The sequence below is a fragment of the Eucyclogobius newberryi genome, unplaced genomic scaffold, assembly GCF_026437365.1.
Source record: "Eucyclogobius newberryi isolate DKJ021-1_F unplaced genomic scaffold, fEucNew1.0.hap1 SCAF_1, whole genome shotgun sequence".
In the NCBI taxonomy this organism is placed as follows: domain Eukaryota; kingdom Metazoa; phylum Chordata; class Actinopteri; order Gobiiformes; family Gobiidae; genus Eucyclogobius; species Eucyclogobius newberryi.
The window spans coordinates 3,200,830-3,228,609 of NW_027315723.1; the positions used below are offsets into that span (position 1 = coordinate 3,200,830).

The 27,780-nt window shown below is 43.8% G+C and overlaps 1 protein-coding gene and 1 long non-coding RNA gene across 3 annotated transcripts; one reads left to right on the forward strand and one right to left on the reverse strand.

Annotated features, from left to right (window-relative positions):
• Positions 1–184: 184 nt before the first annotated feature.
• zfyve1 (zinc finger, FYVE domain containing 1) lies at positions 185–27,780 on the reverse strand. Of its 2 annotated transcripts, none has more exons than XM_072441290.1 (13): positions 26,325–27,780; positions 24,588–24,782; positions 19,764–20,007; positions 18,548–18,808; positions 17,117–17,331; positions 14,422–14,528; positions 14,231–14,339; positions 14,055–14,152; positions 13,595–13,712; positions 12,728–12,898; positions 8,805–8,985; positions 1,793–1,906; positions 185–1,540 (listed from the first exon to the last, which is right to left on the reverse strand). In XM_072441290.1, exons 1-13 carry the CDS (start codon positions 26,601–26,603, stop codon positions 1,308–1,310), a joined length of 2,325 nt encoding a protein of 774 aa, XP_072297391.1. In that variant the 5' UTR covers positions 26,604–27,780; the 3' UTR covers positions 185–1,307. The 2 variants fall into 2 exon arrangements, with proteins under 2 accessions (XP_072297391.1, XP_072297471.1); XM_072441370.1 differs by having other exon boundaries at positions 19,764–20,001; positions 24,582–24,782.
• LOC140356559 (uncharacterized) lies at positions 2,404–4,743 on the forward strand. The gene is made up of 3 exons (XR_011926079.1): positions 2,404–2,510; positions 3,246–3,381; positions 4,116–4,743. It is a non-coding gene; the product is annotated as an uncharacterized lncRNA (long non-coding RNA).

The following is a 27,780-nucleotide window of genomic DNA, read 5'->3' on the forward strand; positions in this document are numbered from 1 at the left end:
AAATCTATATATTCTAAAATGGCAAAAGCAAAGGGCCGTTTTATCACTTTAAATTCACTTCATTTGATTGAATAAACCTGGTCACGCTAAAGCAATGGTCATTTATTCATTTATTTGACTGTTTTTTGTCTTATTCTTTTGGTCAAAAGTCACGTATTGTCGTTTAATCGTGACATTTCTTCTCGCACTAGTCGTGAAAAGCACTCGCACCAAGAGATTATTCTGAATTCAAGTCATTCCACCTTTTTATTTCATATTTGCGGCGCCTGTGAAAGCGTCGTGAAATGTAAAGTGAACTCTTGAAACGGACCAGAACAGAACGATGGCGCCCTCTTTCTGCCGGTTTGAGGCCCTGAGACTGTAAATACTGTCGTGTCCTCGAGCGAGACGACGATCTACATGAGTCAGAATGTTCCTCCACAGTGAGACCTTCTGCTGTATTTGAGCTGGTTTCAATCTTTTTCTGATTCCTACAAAACAAAATCTGTCACTGGAGAAAGAAACGTTCAATAAAATGTCAAAAACTCTTAGGGCCGTGAACCTTTAGTCGATTAATCAGCCAGGTATGTTTTATTTGACCAAAATTATAATATAATTGCACTTTCTTTATAAAACCCTATGATGACGCTTCAATAATATTGAGTAGTGTCTGATTATTGGTACTTTGGACAACTCTAAAAGGACTTCTAAGGGGCAACAGCCAAAATGAGACGATACGGTGAGAGTTCGCTGAAGAGTTTGGAGTCAATCGCTAGTTTAATCACGTGAATACACGGTTTATACTGGCACTTTTCTGGGTAAATAATTGGTTATTGCAGGAATTCTTGAGAAGTTGTCGTCTTATGAGTCGACCGAGAGCTTCTTTAGTGGACCAAGAACGTCTTTAGTGGACCAAGAACGTCTTTAGTGGACCAAGAACGTCTTTAGTGGACCAAGAACGTCTTTAGTGGACCAAGAACGTCTTTAGTGGACCAAGAACGTCTTTAGTGGACCAAGAACGTCTTTAGTTGACTTCAGCCCTAAAAACAAGGCTAGGAACAAGAAAAAGATAATAAAACCAGACTTAAAGAAGTAAAATCTAGTCCAATGAACTAAAAAAAACACTTAATATTCTGTATTGGAGTCATTTAAACTCATGTAAATCAGTGTCGTCTTGTCCCGTCTGTGGTTCCTTGTAGCGCTGGAGGTCAGAGGTCGGTGGGTTCCTTTAGGGGGCAGCAGTGTCGCCCCCGCGCGTCGACGGTTGCTGGTTCTGCCACTGCCCTCGACCCTTCGCCCTCCAGCTTGTCCCTGAACTGCCTTCGGCGCTATAGCTCCGCCGGCTTTTGCCCGCACGCGTTGCAGACTCTCACGGGATGGTCCCAGCCTCTGGAGGGCACCGGCCGTCGGTCGGGGGAGCAGTCCTCGCACACGCCCCGCCCGCACGAGCGGCAGTGATGGATGGACAGGCGCGGGCCAAACTCCCTCTGACACCCGGAGCACGCGCGCAGGTCCTGGTCCGGCACCCAGTACGTCGGGCGAGCGGCGTCCTTCACCAAACCTGCGCAAAGACGGAGGAGGTGCGTCCGGATGACCAAACAAGAGCGAGATATTTGGGGAAGGCGTTTGAATCAGAGCTGCAATCAAACCGAAATTGCTCAAATTATAAGTATAGGCTGGATTTTCTGCGTTCCGACTTATGAATTGACTCTCGAATTCAGTCCGAAGTGTCTGCTCCTGCACTGGATGAAGTTAAACATCCGACAGTTAAAATGTTGATGGCGTGATGAGTCCGATGATGTCCGATACTCACCCAGAGGTATGTCTATGGCTCCGACCACGGCCCCCAAAGTGTTCTGCACGGCTTCGCCCACTTTCCGAGCGATCAGGGTCCCTCCCTCCTCCTCCAGCGCGGCGTCCAGCAGCTCTGAGCAAGGAAACGGGATCAATAATGCATTTCCTTTCAACCTTTTAAGAACCGGAATGATCAGAGTCTGGTGATACTTGAAGTCCACATGGAGGTTCTGCTGTTTTTCTAATTCTCAGTTTGGTGGAGTTAAACCTGTGGTAAACATTTATCACACTTTTACTTCTGTTAAGTTGCAGTTGGTGAAGATATTTTGAAAATGACAGGAAGTAGAGCTGATTCCCTCTGTGATGTCATCAGTGTGCGACACAGAGACAGTTTACACCATGGATCTATTATAATATCTGGATAGGGTACGCCCCCTCTGCCTCTGGCTCCAAATTGAGTAGTGGCCACTTCGCAGAATGCAGCCTTTTGGTCGGACCATTTCAGGAGTTCGGCCTCTAAAATTACCAAACATGCTAATTTGTTTTTAGTCTAAAAATAAAATAGAAGGAATTTCACTCTTCAACTGTTTCTAAAATACTTAAAAAATACATTTTTAACCTTCCGGTGAACGGTGTACGCGCACCGAGCGCGCACGTGACCCTCATGAACGAGCCTCGGGAGAACATGTGACGGAAACTAAACACAAGCAGAAGAAAGAGACGAGACCACGATACACGTAAGTTGTGTTTGTTTGTCATTCCTCACGTTTCACACATCGTTCCATATGAAGTGTAAAACAACGATTACACAGTTAACACAAGTTAACACGAGCTAACACGAGCTAACACGAGCTAACGTAAGCTAAAGTTTAGCTACACAAAGATGCAATAACACGTCGTGATGGCTCGTGCTTCTGCAAATAAATAACTAATTATTTCTCTTACTAAATGTTCTATTAGACAAGAGGTTATGCACAGATTAAGGAAAACTAGAGAAAGAAGGGAAATAAAGTGATGTTTGTATTATGTGCTATAAAAAAACAACCAATAATTCAAATATAACCTGCTATAATGGGTCATATCTTACATATATAAATGTAAAGGTGTTTAAAAGTGACAGTGCTGTACTTACAGGGGCTGAGACCACATTTGAGGTTTTATTACATATTTCATAATGACGTGTGCTGTGTTTAAACAGCAAAGCACACGCTTGTTTTCTATAGGAATGTCATGGATTTACTTCCATGGAATATGTAGAGATTTAGCAAACATGTCAGTTATGTTCTAACTTCTAAGGTTTAAACTTATGCATAAATAAATTACTTTTGGTTCTATCTTTAAAAATTAAGGTGAAAAGAGGAACTTTTGTGTTACAGAGCGAAATGTAAATCTGTCAATAACATATTCCAGCTTTTCTCTGTTAAATGTGCAGAATATATAAATGTTCTAATAAGTATCTTTCTCATCTTCAGTGCTGACCAGTGAGTTTAGTCTGTCTGTGCTGACCAGAGCTCTACAGGTCACTGCAGGTCACTACAGGTCACTGCAGACCTAATCACTGCAGACACAGTCATCTCAAGTAAACTCCTGACGACTCCAAAGCAAAAGGTATTTTAATAATAACTTGTGCCTCGACTAAAAGTAAACAGTGTAGAATCAGTATTTTGAATTTATAAAATGTCTGTTTTGTTATGACCAAAAAAACTAAATGATAATTGTTCTTCAAAAGAGCCACTGATGTGTCACATGTGTCTGTGAAGCAGCTTCAGGACAAACATGTGAAGTGTATGTTCTATGACTTTTATAAATCTAAACATGTGAAGTGTATGTTCTATGACTTGTATAATCTAAACATATGAAGTGTATGTTATATGACTTGTATAATCTAAAACATATGAAGTGTATGTTATATGACTTGTATAATCTAAAACATATGAAGTGTATGTTATATGACTTGTATAATCTAAACATATGAAGTGTATGTTATATGACTTGTATAATCTAAACATATGAAGTGTATGTTATATGACTTGTATAATCTAAAACATATGAAGTGTATGTTATATGACTTGTATAATCTAAAACATATGAAGTGTATGTTATATGACTTGTATAATCTAAAACATATGAAGTGTATGTTATATGACTTGTATAATCTAAAACATATGAAGTGTATGTTATATGACTTGTATAATCTAAACATATGAAGTGTATGTTATATGACTTGTATAATCTAAAACATATGAAGTGTATGTTATATGACTTTTATAAATCTAAACATATGAAGTGTATGTTATATGACTTGTATAATCTAAAGCTGTGACATGTTCTGTTTGTCTCAGTCATACGATGGAGCTGAACGGTGCAGTTACTGAAGTACAGAAGACTGCATAGCCATGGAAACAAAGTCTTGTTAAATACTGAGATATTCAGTATTTAACGCAATAATGTCACATTCATGTGCATATAACTGATGTAAAAAAATGTTTATTTTACCATTATTATTAGTATTATTTTGTCTTACGCTGTTTTTATTTTATCTTTATTTCCCCCTCCATTCTTTATTAAGGTATGAGAGGTTCTGTCTAGAGGAGTTTTTGTTTATAAGAGTTCTTCTATTAAGATCGATCTATTAAGAGTGTTTTTTAAACTTCCTATAAGTTTTCTGTCCTTTTCCTCTGTATCTACTGTGTTGCAACAACAAAATTTCCTCATGTGTGGACAATAAAGGAGTATCTTATTTTATTCAGTTTGTTCTATTTGACTTATACAGGTTGTTTTATCATTGTTAATATTTTTATGTTGCACCGAATCACCAAAGCAAGTTCCACTGTTTGTGAATTCTGTTCTTTGACAATGGAATAAACCTTTTCTGATTATATTAATGATGATAATAATAATGAACATTACACAGACTCCAAAACCCCTTAATAAGGGACTCCCACATTGTAGCTTTAAAACTCAACTAAAACTGGCTAAAATCAATTTATCATTTGTAGTTATAATCAGATTTGCATTTATTGAACAAGTTCATTCATGTTCATTATTTGTATTAAATACATTAATAAACAAATGTGTTTTGTATTTATTAAAGATTGACATGATACAAAAACGACACAATAGGAAACTGAATATAATTAAATACTGCTTAACCTGTTACCACCCACCTGTCCGCTGGCGAACATTTTCTATATCTCAAATATTCTCTTACATCATCACTTTTATTTCCGTGGTCGATACCAGCAAGCCATACATCATTTTAAAGCTTATTTTCTCAACAAAACGAATATGTCATTGATTTACATTAAATAATATGCCCCAAGAAGCAATTGCCAATAGTTTGTGAGAAAGTCTCAACTTTTACAAACGCATGTCCTACCTGTTTGCTGTTTATGACGGACGAAACGGCTTTAATTCTGTACATCCTTGTACTCAGTCTGTCCGTAAGGAACCATTGAAAAACAATATCCACTTGTATTTTTCCTGAAGTTATCCGATTTCGAGATATTGTCAAGTAAACAAACTTTTCTTCGTTTCTCGCCGGACGAGAATGCGCTTGTCCGCCGCATTTCTCCGTCCATAACAAATGACCTGTTTGACTTATACGATAGTGGTTGACATCGATCTCTTCCTTAGACTGTTTCCTACAGAATGAGACCATCCACGAATTTTTCTGTCACCGGGTTTGTTTGCTACAGCCTCCGGAGGAAAAAAATTCGGCGCTTCCGAAGCGCGCGTCCATCTTTGTTTTTAGCCCTTAGCTTCTGCTAACAGGCACGCAGGAGACTTTGAGTGACATATTATTCTAGCCAATCAGGAGACGTTTTTCCTGATAGGCGGGACAAAGGGTTTATTTACACAGAATTCTCCCTGTTCACGTGCGTAAGGCTCCGGGAAGGCTGTAAAGAGCCAGATTTCTCGGCAGGATTTTGCGCATAACGTTTTTTGAGTTTATTAGCCTTTTGGACGTGCATTTTGTTAGATATATGTATTATTATACCAATACAAAAATAAAATAAAAATACTATAATTTTTTTTTTTTTTTTAACCTCTATATGGGAAATTCATGGGTAAACTCATATTTACACATTTTCACATATTTTTTTTTTAGCGGTTATAATTGCTATTAGTGGCCTACAAAACATCAAAATGTATGTTTTATGATCATAGAGGAGCTAAAATTGTAATAAAACAGTTTGGCACAGTTGGCACATATTTGGATCACTTGTTCCGAATATACTTTTTGATACAAAAAGGTCAACAGCACCAAAATGCCTGTTCCTAGAGATCTGAAACTTTACACAGTTGTTGTCAACAAGATAAACATCATGTACAGTGAACAGCATATGCACACAATGAAATATGTCATGCTCAGGACCATTACAAATTGACAATATTCAGGCGAGACTAAAAAAGGATGTTTTGTTTATGTTTGGGCCTCTGTAGTGTAAGTTCTGAAGCCCTGACAGTGTTCATGTGCACATCTGCAGAAACTAGAAGGCCTAAGCTTTCTAATGATGCATCACACTTGCATGTGGAACATAAGATCCTCTTTTAATAAGCAATGCCATTTAGGTATGTCCAACCATTGTGCACAGGGCGAAAATAGGTGGGTGGTAACAGGTTAATTCAATTATGTAACAGAATCGATGATTATATTTTATATTTCTTCTCATCTGATTAAAAAAAATGCATATTGGCCAAATTATATTATGTAAATAAATAACTGAAAAGTTAATAACAAAATAAATACCCAAACCAAAAACTACAGAAAATGATGAGGACGTTATTCCACCTCTAAATGTAATTCATTGTCATTAAACCAGACTTTTTATCTTAACACTTCTTTATAATTCTCTTAAATATCAGACCTTTACAACATGATACATGTATATTTATAGATGGATATAACAATCCATCATTATACGTTACGTAAACAGACTATTTCAAGCCGAATTATTCCAAAAGTCCGTGTTGACCGTTCTCAGTCTGTCGCGCTGCTGTGACGTGCGCGCTCTCGACGCCAAAGCCTCACGGCGATGACGTCACAAAAGTGGGAGGAGATATACCAGTATACAGGAAGTAATGCGGAACTAAAAAACTTTTTTGGAACCATGCGCCAATGAGCAGCTCCATAGGTTTCAATGGCGGCCATCTTGGCTTCCGGGGGCTTGGTTTACGCTGACACACTTTTCTGACAGTTTAAACCATCGTTGGACAAAATAAAGGTGTTTTATGGTTTTGTGTGTCGAATCCTGTTATAGTCCTGTTATAGTCCTGTTATAGTCCTGTTATAATCCTGTTATAGTCCTGTTATAATCCTGTTATAATCCTGTTATAGTCCTGGTTATAGTCCTGTTATAATCATGTTATAGTCCTGGTTATAGTCCTGGTTATAGTCCTGTTATAGTCCTGTTATAGTCCTGTTATAATCATGTTATAGTCCTGTTATAGTCCTGTTATAGTCCTGTTATAATCCTGTTATAGTCCTGTTATAATCCTGTTATAGTCCTGGTTATAGTCCTGTTATAGTCCTGGTTATAGTCCTGGTTATAGTCCTGTTATAGTCCTGTTATAGTCATGTTATAGTCCTGGTTATAATCATGTTATAGTCCTGTTATAGTCCTGTTATAGTCCTGTTATAATCATGTCATAATCATGTTATAGTCCTGGTTATAGTCCTGGTTATAGTCCTGGTTATAGTCCTGGTTATAGTCCTGTTATAGTCCTGTTATAGTCCTGTTATAGTCCTGTTATAGTCCTGGTTATAGTCCTGGTTATAGTCCTGGTTATAGTCCCGTTATAGTCCCGTTATAGTCCCGTTATAGTCCCGTTATAGTCCTGTTATAGTCCTGTTTATAGTCCTGGTTATAGTCCTGTTTATAGTCCTGTTAAAGTCCTGGTTAGGGCCTGGTTATAGTCCTGTTATAGTCCTGTTTATAGTCCTGTTATAGTCCTGTTTATAGTCCTGTTATAGTTCTGTTTATAGTCCTGTTATAGTCCTGTTAAAGTCCTGTTAAAGTCCTGTTTATAGTCCTGTTATAGTTCTGTTTATAGTCCTGTTATAGTTCTGTTTATAGTCCTGTTATAGTCCTGTTATAGTCCTGTTAAAGTCCTGGTTAGGGCCTGGTTATAGTCCTGGGTTTAGCCCTGTATGGTCCAGGTTCTGTTTGAATAATGTCAAATTGCTGTTGCGGTGTTGCTGGTGCGGTGTTGCTGGTGCGATGTTGCTGGTGCGGTGTTGCTGGTGCGGTGTTGCTGGTGCGGTGTTGCTGGTGCGGTGTTGCTGGTGCGGTGTTGCTGGTGCTGTGTTGCTGGTGCTGTGTTGCTGTGTTGCTGGTGCTGTGTTGCTGGTGTGATGTTGCTGGTGCGGTGTTGCTGGTGCTGTGTTGCTGGCGCGGTGTTGCTGGCGCTGTGTTGCTGGTGCTGTGTTGCTGGTGCGGTGTTGCTGGTGCGGTGTTGCTGGTTGCGGTGTTGCTGGTGCTGTGTTGTTGGTGCTGTGTTGTTGGTGCTGTGTTGCTGGTGCGGTGTTGCTGGTGCGATATTGCTGGTGCGATGTTGCTGGTTGCGGTGTTGCTGGTGCGGTGTTGCTGGTGCGGTGTTGCTGGTGCGGTGTTGCTGGTGCGGTGTTGCTGGTGCAGTGTTGCTGTGTTGCGGTGTTGCTGGTGCAGTGTTGCTGGTGCGGTGTTGCTGGTGCTGTGTTGCTGGTGTGATGTTGCTGGTGCGGTGTTGCTGGTGCGGTGTTGCTGGTGCAGTGTTGCTGTGTTGCGGTGTTGCTGGTGCAGTGTTGCTGGTGCGGTGTTGCTGGTGCGGTGTTGCTGGTGCGGTGTTGCTGTGTTGCGGTGTTGCTGGTGCGGTGTTGCTGGTGCGGTGTTGCTGGTGCTGTGTTGCTGGTGTGATGTTGCTGGTGCGGTGTTGCTGGTGCTGTGTTGCTGGTGCGGTGTTGCTGGTGCGGTGTTGCTGGCGCGGTGTTGCTGGTGCGGTGTTGCTGGTGCGGTGTTGCTGGTGCGGTATTGCTGGTGCGGTGTTACCGGTGGAGATCCCTCTGTGGTGGAAGCACTGGTCACAGACTCGGACCGGGGCCAGACCCCAGCCTCGCTCCGGCACCGGCCGGGACTTGGAGGAGCAGGAGTCGCAGAAGCCTCCTCCACAGGCGCGGCAGTGATGCTTCGTGTCGTTGGCTCCGAACTCCAGCTCACACGTGTGACAGTTCTGAAAAAACCAAACAAACGCTTTACACACGTGACAGTTCTGAAGGAACCAAACAAACGCTTTACACGTGACAGTTCTGAAGGAACCAAACAAACGCTTTACACACGTGACAGTTCTGAAAGAACCAAACAAACGCTTTACACGTGACAGTTCTGAAGGAACCAAACAAACGCTTTACACACGTGACAGTTCTGAAAGAACCAAACAAACGCTTTACACGTGACAGTTCTGAAGGAACCAAACAAACGCTTTACACGTGACAGTTCTGAAAGAACCAAACAAACGCTTTACACGTGACAGTTCTGAAGGAACCAAACAAACGCTTTACACGTGACAGTTCTGAAAGAACCAAACAAACGCTTTACACGTGACAGTTCTGAAAGAACCAAACAAACGCTTTACACATGACAGTTCTGAAGGAACCAAACAAACGCTTTACACATGACAGTTCTGAAGGAACCAAACAAACACTTTACACGTGACAGTTCTGAAGTAATCAAACAAACACTTTACACGTGACAGTTCTGAAGGAACCAAACAAACGCTTTACACATGACAGTTCTGAAGGAACCAAACAAACACTTTACACGTGACAGTTCTGAAGGAACCAAACAAACGCTTTACACACGTGACAGTTCTGAAGGAACCAAACAAACGCTTTACACACGTGACAGTTCTGAAGGAACCAAACAAACGCTTTACACATGACAGTTCTGAAGGAACCAAACAAACACTTTACACATGTGACAGTTCTGAAGGAACCAAACAAACGCTTTACACACGTGACAGTTCTGAAGGAACCAAACAAACGCTTTACACACGTGACAGTTCTGAAGGAACCAAACAAACGCTTTACACATGACAGTTCTGAAGGAACCAAACAAACACTTTACACATGACAGTTCTGAAGTAATCAAACAAACACTTTACACGTGACAGTTCTGAAGGAACCAAACAAACGCTTTACACATGACAGTTCTGAAGGAACCAAACAAACACTTTACACGTGACAGTTCTGAAGGAACCAAACAAACACTTTACACATGACAGTTCTGAAGTAATCAAACAAACGCTTTACACATGACAGTTCTGAAGGAACCAAACAAACGCTTTACACACGTGACAGTTCTGAAGGAACCAAACAAACGCTTTACACACGTGACAGTTCTGAAGGAACCAAACAAACGCTTTACACATGACAGTTCTGAAGGAACCAAACAAACACTTTACACATGACAGTTCTGAAGGAACCAAACAAACACTTTACACATGTGACAGTTCTGAAGGAACCAAACAAACGCTTTACACGTGACAGTTCTGAAGGAACCAAACAAACACTTTACACGGTTTATAAACAAATATATAAAATTAAATAACTAAATAAAGACCGTGAAAAATATATAAATCAATTAATACAAAATAATAATGATAAATATAGCCGCAAACGGCGATAATCGGCCCTTGCCACGCCAAGAGGAGGAGGCGCCCCAATTTTCCTTTTATTACACCTCCTGCTGAATCCGTGACGCCGTGGCGTCTTCTTCCCTTTGCTTTACATATGAAGGGGAAAGTTTGCGGAGAGTAAAAAATTTGAATTTATTGGAATAAAAATTTTGACAATTTTCATGGTCCACCCCTGAAGAAGAGTCCCACCAAATTTCAGTTCATAAAAGTTTCAGCATGTTCACATTTCAGAGATTTGGTAATTTCCCCATTGGAATAACATGGGAGGTTTCTGTCATCGCTACGGCTACGCCGTAACAAATATGACATGGGTGTTTTGGGCTTTTTTATTGGCATGTCAAAATAGAATTTTGTGCAAAATTTGATACATTTTGGAAGAACAAAATTTTGTGGTCCCCATTCAAAAAGCAATTTTAAGACATAAGATAAGCCTTTATTTGTCCCACAAGGGGGAAATTCCAGTGATGCAACAGAAGTAAACAATAAAAAGCAGGTAACTTATAAAAAAAAACACTCTTATAGAAAACCTCTTATACTATATAATAATAACAATAGTGACATTCTTATTTACAGCTGTTATATGGACAGAGAATATTGAAAAATAGTATTGCGCATGGGTATGACAGTATTGCGCATGGGTATGACAGTATTGCACATGGGTATGACAGTATTGCACATGGGTATGACAGTATTGCACATGGGTATGTCAGTATTGCACATGGGTATGACAGTATTGCACATGGGTATGTCAGTATTGCACATGGGTATGTCAGTATTGCACATGGGTATGTCAGTATTGCACATGGGTATGTCAGTATTGCACATGGGTATGACAGTATTGTAGAGTCCGACAGCAGCAGAAGGAAAGACCTGTGAAACGTCTCCTTCACACAGCGAGGGTGGATCAGTCACTGAAGCTGCTCTCCAGAGTGGACAGAGTGTCCTGCAGGGGACAGAGTGTCCTGCAGTGGACAGAGTGTCCTGCAGGGGGCGACACTCATGGTCGAGCATAGATGTGAATTTAGCCAGGACCCTTCTGTCCTCCACCTCCTCCACCGAGTCCAGAGGACAGCCCAGGACGGAGCTTTGTCCAGCTTCTTCCTCTCCCTCTCTGTGATGCTGCTGCTCCAGCAGACCACACCTACAGGAGCTGATGCACCACAGAGTCAGAGAAGGTCTTCAGGAGTGGCCCTGTCAAGAGTGGCCCTGTCAGGAGTGGCCCTGTCACTCCAAAAGACCTGAGTCTCCTCAGGAGGTAGAGCCGACTCTGGCTCTTCCTGTACAGTGCGTCTGTGTTATGAGTCCAGTCCAGTTTGTGGTTCAGATGAACACCCAGGTACTTGTATGAGTCCACTCTCTCAATGTCCCGTCCCTGGATGTTCACTGGTAAGGGGGCAGTGGGGTGGCGTCTGCGGAAATCCACCACCATCTCCTTGGTCTTCCCCGCGTTGATGAGGAGGTGGTTCCGCTGACACCAGTCCACAAAGTCCTGCTCCAGTCCTCTGTACTCCTCGTCATCGTCGTCCGTGATGAGTCCGATGATGGCAGAGTCATCAGAGAACTTCTGCAGGACACAGCTGTCCGTGTCATGTCTGAAGTCTGCAGTGTAAAGGGTGAAGAGAAAGGGCGCGAGGACAGTGCCCTGGGGCGCCCCCACACTGCAGGTCCGAGTGTCAGACACACAGTTCCGGGCTCTCACAAACTGGGGTCGGTCTGTGAGGTAGTCCAGGATCCACTCTGGAACGTGCATGAGTTGGGGAAAGTATTCGTGAGCTACTTAGCACAAACGAGCACTTTACATGGGGATGACGACCACTTTCGAACGGTAATGTTAAATTTTCCTACTATTAATTAGTATGCACGGGGCGTGCATGAGTGAGCGTTAGTGAGTGGAAGTAGGCGAGCGCTTTGCACTCGATTACTTTCGCAGCCGTGCTTCGCACTTGTGGTGCACTAGCCAAATTCCATGGAAGTAGAAAGTTAAAACCATACTACTTCGGAACTTTTTTTTGCCATATTGTGGAATATTAACAGCCAAAGGAATAACATGTCCATGTTAATGAGCAGCAGGAGGCTCCTCCCGGCGCAGTGCGAGTCATGGTTGATAAATTTACTTTATTGGATCAACATTTTGGCTAATTTGAGCACTTTTCTGCTTTTAATCACTTGACTGAGCCGTTACTTGACAGAAACGAGAAGACGTGACTCCGACTGCCGACTGGAGCAGCATTACCGTAGTGGCAGCGATGTGGCCCCGTCCTCTCTGCACCGCACTCACCAGGATGGCAGAGTTGGGCTGCCAGTACGCGGGCGCGATCTGATCCGTGAGCCACGACGTCACCGCTTTGGCCGGGGTCACGCTGAGCTCGGAGACGGACTGGGAAATGAACTTCACCCCGTCCAAAAGCCTCTGCGCCGCGTTGCCGTGGTCCTTCAGGAAGCCGTCCGACTGCGAAACACAAGACGGGACAACTCAAGACCAGGGCTGAACCAGGACAAGACCAGGGCTAAACCAGGCCAAGACCGGGGCTAAACCAGGCCAAGACCGGGGCTAAACCAGGACAATACCGGAGCTGAACCAGGGCAAGACTGGGGCTAAACCAGGACAAGACTGGGGCTAAACCAGGACAAGACCGGGGCTAAACCAGGACAAGACCGGGGCTAAACCAGGACAAGACCGGGGCTAAACCAGGACAAGACCGGGGCTAAACCAGAGCAAGACCGGGGCTAAACCAGGACAATACCGGAGCTGAACCAGGGCAAGACTGGGGCTAAACCAGGGCAAGACTGGGGCTAAACCAAGACAAGACTGGGGCTAAACCAGGACAAGACCGGGGCTAAACCAGGACAAGACCGGGGCTAAACCAGGACAAGAACGGGGCTAAACCAGGACAAGACCGGGGCTAAACCAGGTCAGGACCAGGACAGTCTACATCGGACTTAAACGAGGCTGAACCAAACCAGTAAAAGTGTGAAGTAAACCACTGGATTCATCTACTGGTTTGAGTATCGATTAATTTCCAAAACAAACACTTCTCTTTTGAAAAAAAAAAGCTGGATCCAGACTTTTATCAATCTCGCGACTGGAAAAGGTTCATATAAACCGAGCGTAGATGTTCTCGTCTGGTGTTCTGGTCCTCCTCACCCCGGGCCAGACGTGCTCGATCTCCGTCCTGACCACGGTCTCCACCGGGTCCTGGTTGCCGTACCAGTACTGCCTGCTCCGGTAGATCACGCCGCAGTTCGGGCACTCGATCACGTACCTACGGAAACACACGAGGAGTTTTCAAATGCCGAGATTACACACTAAAGCTGGAGGAGGAAGAAAACATCGATCTCTATGTTCTTTTTTTCTCATTCGCGCGTATTCATCCAAGCAACTGGGAAGTCTGTGATTTCCTACTTAAAACGACACGAGTTCTAACCTTACTCGTGTTAAAAATGTGTTTTACGTGAATCCGTCGTCCAAACGTCTCTAAAACGTCACAGTTTATCTTGTAACTGAAGTTCGAGTTCCTCAACTGACTACGACATCGCATATGCTAACAATTGTCAGTTGGTGAGGCGTTCCAGGGCTTTCTTCTCCTTCTCCTTCTCCAACTTACCCAGACCAAGCGTAGATGGCCAGGCCAAACCACGGCGAGTCGGAGGACGCAGTCGTCTTCGGCACAACTATGACCTCTTTCCCGCCCTCGTAACAGGCCTGGAAGCAGAAGGGAGTTTAAAGCGCGAGGAACTAGCGATCGCGCAGTTGGCGTGTTTGCCGTCGGCGTTTCCGGACCTTGCAGGTGTAAATGCGGTTGTCGTACTGGGCAGAATATCGACACCGGTGTTTGGCCTCGTGGTCCAGTCCCTCCTTCAGGTGGTTCATGCTGCTTTTACAGCCGGATCTGGAACCAAAGCGGACGCGGGTTATAGTGACTCAAAATGTTACGCAGAGAGCATTATTCAAAGGGCGTGGCGGTTTCGTACCCGCAGCCGAGGCAGATGCTGGAGCAGGTGAAATACTCGTCGGGGAAGAAGCAGGTGCAGTTCAGCTGCTCGTCCTGGATCTCTCCGCTGAAGCGCTCGCTCAGGGCCTGCACACGGGCATTAGCAACACACACGGGCATTAGCAACACACACGGGCATTAGCAACACACACGGGCATTAGCAACACACGCCGGCATTAGCAAAAACACATACGGGCATTAGCAACACACACGGGCATTAGCAACACATACGGGCATTAGCAACACACACGGGCATTAGCAACACACACGGGCATTAGCAACACACGCCGGCATTAGCAAAAACACATACGGGCATTAGCAACACACACCGGCATTAGCAAAACACACACGGGCATTGGCAACACACGCCGGCATTAGCAAAACACACACGGGCATTAGCAACACACACGAGTATTAGCATCACACACCAGCATTAGTGACACACACGAGTATTAGCATCACACACCAGCATTAGCGACACACACGAGTATTAGCAACACACACCGGTATTAGCAACAAAAGCTAAACACAAGCGCGAATGAAGCTAAACACGTGTGGTAATGAAGCTAAACACGAGGTGTGAAGGCAAGGCAAGTTTATTTGTAGAGCACATTTCATACACAAGGCAATTTAAAGTGCTTTCACTACAGGAAAAATGATTTAAAATCACAAAGAAATTACAGAAACAGAAATACAATAAAATTGACTAAATAAAAAATAAAAAACACCTAGCCAAATCTAAATTTATCTGACCACATTGGCAGGCATTCCAGACACTCCTTCCCATATTTATTTGACATTGCAGCATGACAGGTGTTTCCGGGATGGACACATCACTTTTAGATTGATCTGTTCCCATATTCCCATATAAAAGCGTTTCTACGCTTTTTTCCCAAAGAGGTTTTTTTTTGTAGTTTTTCCTGGCCGAGAAGGAGAGTCTAAGGACAGAGGACCCTGGGACATCGTCCCTCGCCACCACAGACATTGTCTGACTTCATCGCCACCACAGACATTGTCTGACTCCATCGCCACCACAGACATTGTCTGACTTCATCGCCACCACAGACATTGTTGATTCATTTCTCCCTGTGGCCCTCAGAGGCAACTGTTGTTGTGATTTTGGGCCTTACAAAAATAAATTGATTTGATTTGATGATCTGCGCGCTTTCTGCAAACTGCACACGTCTGTGCTGAGCGTATGTTTCTTTTACCACGACTCTCTGGTCGACGCCTCCACCTGATGTGTGGCGCTTTGTATCTTTACCGATGCACCTCGTCTCGTCTGCCCCGCCCTAGATTTAGCTTTAGCTAAACTAACTGTCTCGGACAAAACTCGACCAAAGCTTTAGTGTTAAAACCTGACTATTGGTCAGTGGGTCGGTGCGCCAGGCTCTTCCTGGACTTTACATTAGGCTTAGTGCCGACCGACAACCTAACCAGCGTGTGTTCTGACCTTCTCCCCGGGCACCTGCCATGAGCTGCGCTTGGACACCAGCACAATGGGCTATTGTGTCCAGCAAAATGATTTACATGTTCAAATGCAATCGTATCTAAATAGTAGTTTTACCTTCCCATATTTATTTGACATTGCAGCATGACAGGTGTCTCCGGGATGGGCACATCACTTTTAGATTGATTTGTTCCCATATCTACGCGCTTTCTGCGAATGAAGCTAAACACGAGTGGGAATTAAGCTAAACACGAGTGGTTATGAAGCTAAACACGAGGTGCGAATGAAGCTAAACACGAGGTGCGAATGAAGCTAAACACGAGGTGCAAATGAAGCTAAACACGAGGTGCAAATGAAGCTAAACACGAGTGTGAATGAAGCTAAACACGAGGTGCGAATGAAGCTAAACACGAGGTGCAAATGAAGCTAAACACGAGTGTGAATGAAGCTAAACACGAGGTGCGAATGAAGCTAAACACGAGTGTGAATGAAGCTAAACACGAGGTGCAAATGAAGCTAAACACGAGTGTGAATGAAGCTAAACACGAGGTGCGAATGAAGCTAAACACGAGTGTGAATGAAGCTAAACACAAGTGTGAATGAAGCTAAACACGAGTGTGAATTAAGCTAAACACAAGTGTGAATTAAGCTAAACACAAGTGTGAATTAAGCTAAACACGAGTGTGAATTAAGCTAAACACGAGTGCGAATGAAGCTAAACACGAGGTGCGAATGAAGCTAAACACGAGGTGCGAATGAAGCTAAACACGAGTGCGAATGAAGCTAAACACGAGGTGCGAATGAAGCTAAACACGAGGTGCGAATGAAGCTAAACACGAGGTGCGAATGAAGCTAAACACGAGTGCGAATGAAGCTAAACACGAGGTGCGAATGAAGCTAAACACGAGGTGCGAATGAAGCTAAACACGAGTGCGAATGAAGCTAAACACGAGTGCGAATGAAGCTAAACACGAGGTGCGAATGAAGTTAAACACGAGTGCGAATGAAGCTAAACACGAGTGCGAATGAAGCTAAACACGAGTGCGAATGAAGCTAAACACGAGGTGCGAATGAAGCTAAACACGAGGTGCGAATGAAGCTAAACACGAGGTGCGAATGAAGCTAAACACGAGTGCGAATGAAGCTAAACTTGAGGCGCAGGTGTGTTTCTGACGATGGAACGGTGTGGTATCAGACGCCTCCCCCTGCTGGACGCCGGCCTCACCTGCAGCGCTCTGAAGATGACGGCGGCGGAGCGAGGCGAGCGCGTGTTGTTGTTGTCCAGCTGCAGCTCCAGAGCGCGCAGGAGACCACCGAAGTCCGTGGGCGGGTTGTACGTCCGGGTGCCTTTGTACTGGACCGAGCTGAAGGCCTCGGGGAACACGGCCAGCTTCCGGAAGCGCTCCTGGAGAAGGCGGTCGCACGATTCCGACGGTTTGTCTGCAAGGGAGGAAACGGGAAACAAAGAATATCTAAACGAGTTGAAAGGAATGATCTTGATTTGACACATTTACAAGTTTATTTGATATGTTTATTTAACTGGAGATTATCGACACGTAGCATTTTGATGGTAAAATGCTGATGTTTAGGTTTAACTGAACAAATACTTACAGAAATGTAGTTTGTCATGTTCTCTACAGATATATTCCATACTTGAGCACACGTGATACTTGTACAAGAACACGCTCATAAACACGGGACGGTTTGAGGGTGAGAATTCAATCACAGACGATCCATAAACGGCCTGGACAAGAACGTGAACACGTGTCTAATCGTGGTACTGAAAGTATTTGTGGAGTATTGGAGGAATACTTTAAACTTTGTATACTTTATTTTGAGCACGAACGAACAGCTGTTACTGTAAATGTGAAAGGGACTCGGCTCCTTTAAGCTTCTGTTCCTGCTCCTCCTTCTCCGCCCCTGCTCCACCCTTGCTCTTCCTTCTCCTCCTGCTTCGCTCCTGCTCCTCCTGCTCCGCCCCTGCTCCTCTTGCTTTGTTCCTTCTCCTCCTGCTCCGCCCTTGCTCTTCCTGCTCCGCCCCTGCTCCTCCTGCTCCGCCCCTGCTCCTCTTGCTTTGCTCCTTCTCCTCCTGCTCCGCCCCTGCTCCGCCCCTGCTCCTCTTGCTTTGTTCCTTCTCCTCCTGCTCCGCCCTTGCTCTTCCTGCTCCGCCCCTGCTCCTCCTGCTCCGCCCCTGCTCCTCTTGCTTTGCTCCTTCTCCTCCTGCTCCGCCCCTGCTCCGCCCCTGCTCCGCCCCTGCTCCTCCCCTGCTCCTCTTGCTTCACTCCTGCTCCTCCTGCTTCGCTCCTGCTCTGCCCCTGCTATTCCTGCTTTGCTCCTGCTCCGCCCCTGCTCATCCAGCTCCGCCCCTGCTTTGCTCGTGCTCCTCCTGCTCTGCTCCTGCTCCGCCCCTGCTCCTCCCCTGCTCCGCCCCTGCTCCTCCCCTGCTTCGCTACTACTCGGCTCCTCCTGCTTTGCTCCTGCTCCTCCCCTGCTTTGCTCGTGCTCCTCCTGCTCTGCTCCTGCTCCGCCCCTGCTCCTCCCCTGCTTCGATACTACTCGGCTCTTCCTGCTTTGCTCCTGCTCATCCCCTGCTTTGCTCGTGCTCCTCCTGCTCCTCCTTCTCCGCCCCTGCTCCTCCTCCTGCAGACGTTCTCACCTGAGCCGAGCAGTTTGGTGTGCACAGTCTCGTGGAAGATGATGACGGCGGGGCCCAGCGTGGACAGGGGCACGTCCAGGCCGCAGCGAGCCGTCGTGGCCTTCAGCTCTCTGGAGAAGTGTTTCAGGTACGCCTCCGACGCGTCGCCCAGGAACTTGAACAGGTCGTCGTGGAGACGGTCGGCGTGCGTCCGATAGATCACGACATCGGAGACGGCCAAGACCTTCAGCAGCAGACGTGTTCGCTGGCCCTGATTGGCTCCTGAAAAAACAACATGGAACTGTGAGCGCACTGTTAAAACATACTCATTACTTCATGTTTATCATTTTAGCGTCACAAACTACTCAGATAACACCCACATAAACACTGGACAAAACACTAAAAGTACCAAACATTTAGACGCTGTGAAAGTCGCTTGAACATTTTAAAAATAAATACATGATGGATTTAGTATCAAAAATAGTATTTACTCTACAAATATAACAGGACAAAATTGGTTTTAGAATGATCCAGAGCTTTAACGCCACAGGTTTATTATTTAAGATAAGATAAGATAAGATAAGATAAGATATTCCTTTATTGTCCCACATGGGGAAATTTCATTGGTGCAACGCAGGTAGATACAGAGGTAGATACAGAAGAACAGATCACTTATATCCTTTAGAAGTCCTTCTTCCATCACTCTGTCGTTTCTAGGCCCATGAAGTCAAAGCACGTTAGAACATCCTCTTGCTCCTCATCCTCGGCTCAGTCTCAAACACCCCCCAACTCTATAAACGTTTACCCAGCCCTGTGCTACATAAGTATTTATAATTATTTTGTACTGAAAAAGTCTCTTTTCTCCATTATTTTATATTATGTTATCCATCCGCTTGTTCCCTTATATTATATTATTTTATTTTTATGTTGAATTGTTTTTTGTCAGTGAATCGTCTAAGACTTTGACCTAAAAATTCACTGCGATATCGAGAATCAAGTATATTCCTGAGAATCGAGGTTCTAGATTAAAGTTCAGAGTGCATTTTTCCAGCTTGTGACATTATAAAGCAGTAAATAAACACATATATTGAATTTATTACTTAAATAAATTTAGATTCTTTCTTTTTTAACCCAATCTGTTGATTAAATCCCTCGAAATCCTCATAATCATGTGAGACGATGGTGACAAGTCATTTCCACCGCCCGAGACGTTCCCAGGCGTAAACCCGACTCGTACCGGCCCCGAGCAGCCCCTCCGTGTCCACGACCACCACGCTGTGCACGGGGTCCATGGCGGCCCAGACCCCGACGGTGCACGAGTCCTGGGTGGGCGACGTCCGGAACACCTCGCGTCCCAGGAAGAAGGTGTGGTTGAGCGTGTGCGACTTCCCCTCGCCCGTGTTCCCGAAGATGGACACGACTTTGAGCAGCTCGTCCGGCCCGCAGCCCAGTCGGCTCACCAAGTCCTCCTCGCCCTTCACCTGAGGAGACATCGCCGAGTCAGGGCGCAAAACACAAGCTACCCTGACCCCTGACCCTAACTCCTGACCCTTCACCTGAGGAGACATCGCCGCGTCACCGCGCAAAACACAAGCTACCCTAACCCCTGACCCTAACTCCTGACCCTTCACCTGAGGAGACATCGCAGAGTCAGTGCGCAAAACACAAGCTACCCTAACCCCTGACCCTAACTCCTGACCCTTCACCTGAGGAGACATCGCAGAGTCAGTGCGCAAAACACAAGCTACCCTAACCCCTGACCCTAACTCCTGACCCTTCACCTGAGGAGACATCGCAGAGTCAGTGCGCAAAACACAAGCTACCCTAACCCCTGACCCTAACTCTTGACCCTTCACCGGAGGGGACATCGGCGAGTCACCGCGCAAAACACAAGCTACCCTAACCCTAACCCCTGACCCTAACCCCTGACCCTAACCCTAACCCCTGACCCTAACCCTTCACCTGAGGAGATATCACCGTGACAACGCGCCAAACACGAGGCAGGGCCTGGGTTAACTTTAGGCAAATAATTTGACAAAAATCATCATAATTTTTGTTTCTTATTTACTTTTTGAGGCTTTGCACAAGACTATGGGATCAAATGTGATAAATCTGTGTTTTCATATTTATTTAAACTCTTTCGTTTTGTTTCCTGTCGGTTAATTTCTCTATTTTTTGTCTGTAATTTTGGAAACATAAGGTCATAATCTAAAAAATGTTGGTAATAAGTCGTATTTCTCTCGTTTTGAGGAATGGAACAAGCATAACATATATTGTTTTATTTAAAGAAAAAGACAAGCATTTTTCTAACTTGAAATGAGAAAAAAAATGCTACTACACTTTAGATTAAAAAAAATGTATCACATAAATCATTTTAATCAAACCGAAAATAAATTTTATTTTAACTATGATAAATTGTATTTCTTTGCTTAATGAGACACTAATTTATGCTCCACTCTTTCCTTTCATTCATTTACATTTAGCTTTTATTATTCAAAGAAATTATCTGTACATTTGATCAACAAAATATATGTACTCATTCATGTACTCATTTTTTCTATTTATTATTTTTCTTGAACACAACCAAAATATATGTATGTTTATTTTATTTTTTAAACACACAACTACGACGGAGTATAAGGGCTAACCAAAAACAAAAAAATTTATACTAATTAATGACTTTATTCTCGTTAAATAACGAGAATAATCTCATAATTTAAAGAGAATAAAGGCAGATACGCGTTTCACTTTCCGCCCCATGTTACGCCCCCCCAGTGTTGCATCATGGGACAGTCCAGTAACAGCTCTGTGTTTTGTATGAACTGTGTTTAAAGCTATGAAGCCGATTTGACAAGCCAATACACCGAGTCAAATGCAGCAGTCTGGAATCTTCATTACACAAACACACCACCGCCAGGACGCAAATGGCGCTCGACTTGATTAAAAGTTAATACAAAAGTCCACAATAGCTGTCGATCTTTATATTGCGGGTCTTTTAGACATTACAATTTCCCCGGTGCAGTGTCGCTCATGCCATGATGTATGGATGATGTATGGATGATGTGTGGATGATGTATGGATGATGTATGGATGATGTATGGATGATGTACGGATGATGTGTGGATGATGTATGGATGATGTACGGATGATGTACGGATGATGTGTGGATGATGTGTGGATGATGTATGGATGATGTATGGATGATGTGTGGATGATGTATGGATGATGTGTGGATGATGTATGGATGATGTATGGATGATGTACGGATGATGTGTGGATGATGTGTGGATGATGTGTGGATGATGTATGGATGATGTATGGATGATGTACGGATGATGTGTGGATGATGTACGGATGATGTACGGATGATGTGTGGATGATGTGTGGATGATGTATGGATGATGTGTGGATGATGTATGGATGATGTACGGATGATGTACGGATGATGTGTGGATTATGTGTGGATGATGTGTGGATGATGTATGGATGATGTGTGGATGATGTGTGGATGATGTATGGATGATGTATGGATGATGTATGGATGATGTGTGGATGATGTATGGATGATGTGTGGATGATGTATGGATGATGTGTGGATGATGTATGGATGATGTGTGGATGATGTGTGGATGATGTATGGATGATGTATGGATGATGTGTGGATGATGTGTGGATGATGTGTGGATGATGTGTGGATGATGTATGGATGATGTGTGGATGATGTGTGGATGATGTGTGGATGATGTGTGGATGATGTATGGATGATGTATGGATGATGTGTGGATGATGTGTGGATGATGTATGGATGATGTGTGGATGATGTATGGATGATGTGTGGATGATGTATGGATGATGTATGGATGATGTACGGATGATGTGTGGATGATGTACGGATGATGTACGGATGATGTGTGGATGATGTGTGGATGATGTATGGATGATGTGTGGATGATGTATGGATGATGTACGGATGATGTACGGATGATGTGTGGATTATGTGTGGATGATGTGTGGATGATGTATGGATGATGTGTGGATGATGTGTGGATGATGTGTGGATGATGTATGGATGATGTGTGGATGATGTATGGATGATGTGTGGATGATGTATGGATGATGTATGGATGATGTACGGATGATGTGTGGATGATGTACGGATGATGTACGGATGATGTGTGGATGATGTGTGGATGATGTATGGATGATGTGTGGATGATGTATGGATGATGTACGGATGATGTACGGATGATGTGTGGATTATGTGTGGATGATGTGTGGATGATGTATGGATGATGTGTGGATGATGTATGGATGATGTGTGGATGATGTGTGGATGATGTATGGATGATGTATGGATGATGTATGGATGATGTGTGGATGATGTATGGATGATGTGTGGATGATGTATGGATGATGTGTGGATGATGTATGGATGATGTGTGGATGATGTGTGGATGATGTGTGGATGATGTATGGATGATGTATGGATGATGTGTGGATGATGTGTGGATGATGTGTGGATGATGTGTGGATGATGTATGGATGATGTGTGGATGATGTGTGGATGATGTGTGGATGATGTGTGGATGATGTATGGATGATGTATGGATGATGTGTGGATGATGTGTGGATGATGTATGGATGATGTGTGGATGATGTATGGATGATGTGTGGATGATGTATGGATGATGTGTGGATGATGTATGGATGATGTGTGGATGATGTGTGGATGATGTGTGGATGATGTATGGATGATGTATGGATGATGTGTGGATGATGTATGGATGATGTGTGGATGATGTGTGGATGATGTATGGATGATGTGTGGATGATGTGTGGATGATGTGTGGATGATGTATGGATGATGTATGGATGATGTGTGGATGATGTATGGATGATGTGTGGATGATGTATGGATGATGTGTGGATGATGTGTGGATGATGTATGGATGATGTGTGGATGATGTGTGGATGATGTGTGGATGATGTATGGATGATGTGTGGATGATGTGTGGATGATGTGTGGATGATGTGTGGATGATGTGTGGATGATGTGTGGATGATGTATGGATGATGTGTGGATGATGTGTGGATGATGTGTGGATGATGTGTGGATGATGTATGGATGATGTATGGATGATGTATGGATGATGTATGGATGATGTGTGGATGATGTGTGGATGATGTATGGATGATGTGTGGATGATGTGTGGATGATGTGTGGATGATGTGTGGATGATGTGTGGATGATGTATGGATGATGTATGGATGATGTGTGGATGATGTATGGATGATGTGTGGATGATGTGTGGATGATGTGTGGATGATGTATGGATGATGCGTGTGTGTAAAACATATTGCTTTTTGGCTGTGCCAAACACGATCCGGGCGTCAGGAGGAGCTGAGGAGGCGCAGACTGATGTTTGTGTTCTGTGTGTTTTACTGAGTTTGTCCAAGAGACGACAAAAGGTTAGAATAGAGCATAAAACTTAAGTGCACACAATGAGCACGAGAGAAGAGTGAGCAAAGTGCCCACGTAGAGAAACAACACTATAGAAGAGTTTATTGTCGTTAATTTATGACTTTTTTCACAAACAAACCAAAATATATGTACTTTTATTTTATTTTTATCTATTTATCATTCTTTTTCAACACACAAAAGAAATATATGTACTTTTATTTTTTTCTATTTATCATTTTTTAAACACACAACCAAAACATGTACTTTTATTTATTTTTTCCATTTATAATTTTTCTTAAACACAACCAAAATATATGTACTTTTATTTTATTTTTTTTCATTTATTATTTTTTACACACAACCAAAATATATGTACTTTTAATCGTAGTTTTAGTCCACAAAAATATATGTAATTTTTGATTGTTTTGTCTCTTTGTGAGTGAAAATTACTTGATTTCAAAGTCTTGATTCACATTTTTTGCGTTATGGACCAATAAATGAACTTTTCTCTTTACTTCAAATGTTTCGAGCAAAGTCATCGACCGGTAAAGTAAGAACGCCACGTCTCGCCGATCCCGTCTAACGGCGTTTAACTCTTACTTGCATCTCCTCCTTCTCGTCGACCAACAGGAAGCTGGAGACGCTCTCTAGCGCCGCCCGCAGGCTCTCCGCCTCCGCATCTCCGCTCTCGTCCGGCGTTTGAACCGGAGGATACGCCGTCAGAGGGTGCTTCTTCTTATTGCCTGCTCCGTGCGTCCTCCTCTGGCAGTCCGAGCACAGGTTGATCTTGCACCCCTGGGGATTCGGGCGATTACGGAAACGTCAGCGCCATAAAAAGCATCGGACCGTATTTTCCGGACTATTTGGGCGACTTATACTCTAGAGCGACTTATATGTGATATTATTCATTATTTTCACACTGACAACCGCTCTAAGCGACGCAGAAGAAGAATCTGCACTTCCTCTACCTCTGGAGTTTGTGGAGTTGTTTAGAAGTGACACAGAGGAAGAAGAATTCAATGGATTTAGTGATTTGGGGTAAAACTGATGCTTTGGTAAACTTGTTAGCATGTTCTTTATGCTAAAGTTATCTGAATAACTGTTCATTATGTTACGTTAACATACCAGACACTTACCACAGTTCTGTCTGTGCCTCATGTAGCTGAAGGTGTTAGCATGTTAGCATACGTCATGTAGCTGAAGGTGTTAGCGTTAGCATACGTCATGTAGCTGAAGGTGTTAGCGTTAGCAGAGGCAACTGTTGTTGTGATTTTGGGCCTTACATAAATACATTTTTTTGATTTGATTTGATTTGATTTAGCATACGTCTTGTAGCTGAAGGTGTTAGCGTTAGCATACGTCATGTAGCTGAAGGTGTTAGCGTTAGCATACGTACACCTATTCACCATGTTCTCTCATCTGTTATTATTCTAAACTGCATTTCAAGATTAAATGTCTGTTCTGGGTCTTGTATTTTATCAAATACCTTTCCCAAAAAACCATATGACTCATGCTCCAGTGCGATTTATATGTTTTTTTCTAAGCATTTTTTGGCTGGTGCCACTTATAGTCCGGAAAATACGGTATTAGAATCGATGCTGCGACGCTTTCAAGACTCGTACTGACATCGTGTCCTCGCTCGAGCCGCAACAAGTCACTGATCAACTATTGAGATTGAATATTCGTTATCTGGACTGTAAACGGACTCCAAACATGAATGACATCGAAACGACATACTCCATCTGAACTTCATCGGGGTCAAATTTTGTTCGGATATTTACAGGCAATTCACGTTCTACACGTCTAATCAATTAACCTAAAGAGTCATCGCGACTAATCGATTAGCGAAATGGTCGTTAGTCGCAGCCTGAGTCCTTCAGGCTTCAGAACTTTAGTTTGATGGACTGATTGATGACGACCGAGACCGTCCTACAGTCTGCGGCGCTAACAACTCACGTACACGTCCTCCCAGTGTCGTAAAGTGTCTTGCCAAAGGACACAACAATAGTCTGCACTGGCGGAAGACGGGATCGACCGCAGACCTTCAGTCGACCAAAAGGTTTCAAAAGCAGTCAGCTGGACAGTGTTTTTGAAATCATCTGGAAGTCATTTTCAATCTGAAGGTACACGACGCTTGAATTTAGTCCTGCCCTAAAGAGAGGAGTTTTTGACCAGAAGCTGCACTGATTTCCCGACGGTCCAATTTTCAGCTTCTGGTCCGTTCTCTTTGCTTTGGTCACGGCAGCTATCGCGACAACCTCGGCGCAATCTCTTTTCGGTTTCCTTCCTTCCTTTTCCACAGCTCCTCGCGACACAAAACCTTCGACCCGTCCTCACCTGGCATCTCACCGCCGCCCGCAGTCGTCCGCTGTGGCCGCCGCCCCCGCCGCCGTCCCCTTTGCACGCGTCGCAGAAGGGCACGTGTCCGGGCGCGATCCGGACCCGGTCGTGGTCCCTCATGCGCTCCTGCCGGTGCAGCTCCAGCTCGCAGCGGGCGCACTGCAAACTGCCGCACTCGTCGCACTCGAAGGCCGCTCGGTCGGAGCCGCCGCACGCGTAGCTCTCCTGACAGACCAACGCCGTGTCCGCGACGATGTCCGAACCCTGACCGCTCATCGTGCACGGTTACGGCGGTGTCGCTCACTGGTCGCCGGGCCAACACTTACAATTAGGAGACATTTAGGGCTTTCACTGGCCACGAAAAACAGGGATAACTTCAGATGGCGGAGGGACAATCCTGGTTTGTAAAGGTTTAATTAAAAAAATAAAGAAATTAGTCTTGTATTTACCCAATTACTTCATCAACTTATCAATTTTGGGCTAAAAACGTAAATTGGAAGACTATTACTCATTATTTTACTATTCGTACCTTTTGTCACACTTGAAACAACAAAAAAATGTACATTTATTTTAGCATTTTAGACAGGGAATATTTACAAATGAAGAGTATTGTTTTCTAAAATTAGAAAAAAAGTGTTGTTTTTTAACTTTCCGATCTAATAATGCAGCTCTTTGTTATATATACAATTTTTTTTTTTTAAGTATTTTCATGTTTTACGGTCTGTATCGTCCAGACTAACAATTGTGATAATCAAAATACACTAACGATTTAATTTAACAGTCGACTAGTCACAATTAGTCCAATTAATCGAACGGCATATGTAAACAAACCTGCCAAATCCCCGTTAAACAAAAGGATGAGCAGGAAAAAAAGTAAAAATCTAAATTATAAATGTATTTATATTTGCACTCTTTGTTATTATTGCTCAATTATAATTACATTAAACTATATTAAACGTTACGATCATTTTAGACTGTTGCGAAACCGAGTTACTGCCTTAAAATAATAGTTGCAAAATAGTTGGCACAACAGCATGCTAGCTCAAGTTAGCCACTCGATTCTTCGTCACATTTAACCGAAATCCCGCCTTGTAATCGAATGACAAGTCGCGTCGACGTGAACACACTTTTTATAATCGCGACTAGTTCAGATACTGTTAATCACGCAAACCATTTCCGTCCAATTATAGCGAAACGGGAGCTTTAATTCGAGTCGGATGCCCTGATGCTAACAGTGTCAACACACGGCGGCGGCGAACTACAAATGACGTTTAGAAATCTGCCACGACAGCGGGGGAAACGGCGACGGTTTGCCCGCTCCGGCGACACGGAGCCCCGGGGAGAGTGTCCGAGGGAAGGACGCGGTTTCCCGGCGTGTTTGCGTGAGTTTCCCAGCCGCGGAGTTTGTGTTTTGTTGTCGCTCTTCTTTTTGGGACACCAGCTGATCAGATTG

Coding starts and splice junctions, on each gene's coding strand:
- zfyve1 (XM_072441290.1), bottom strand. CDS start 26,603: ATGAGCGGTCAGGGTTCGGACATCGTCGCGGACACGGCGTTGGTCTGT. Junction 14,153..14,230: donor ACCGCATTTACACCTGCAAG/GTCCGGAAACGC, acceptor TTCTGCTTCCAG/GCCTGTTACGAGGGCGGGAA. Junction 8,986..12,727: donor AGCCCAACTCTGCCATCCTG/GTGAGTGCGGTG, acceptor TGGTTTTTTCAG/AACTGTCACACGTGTGAGCT.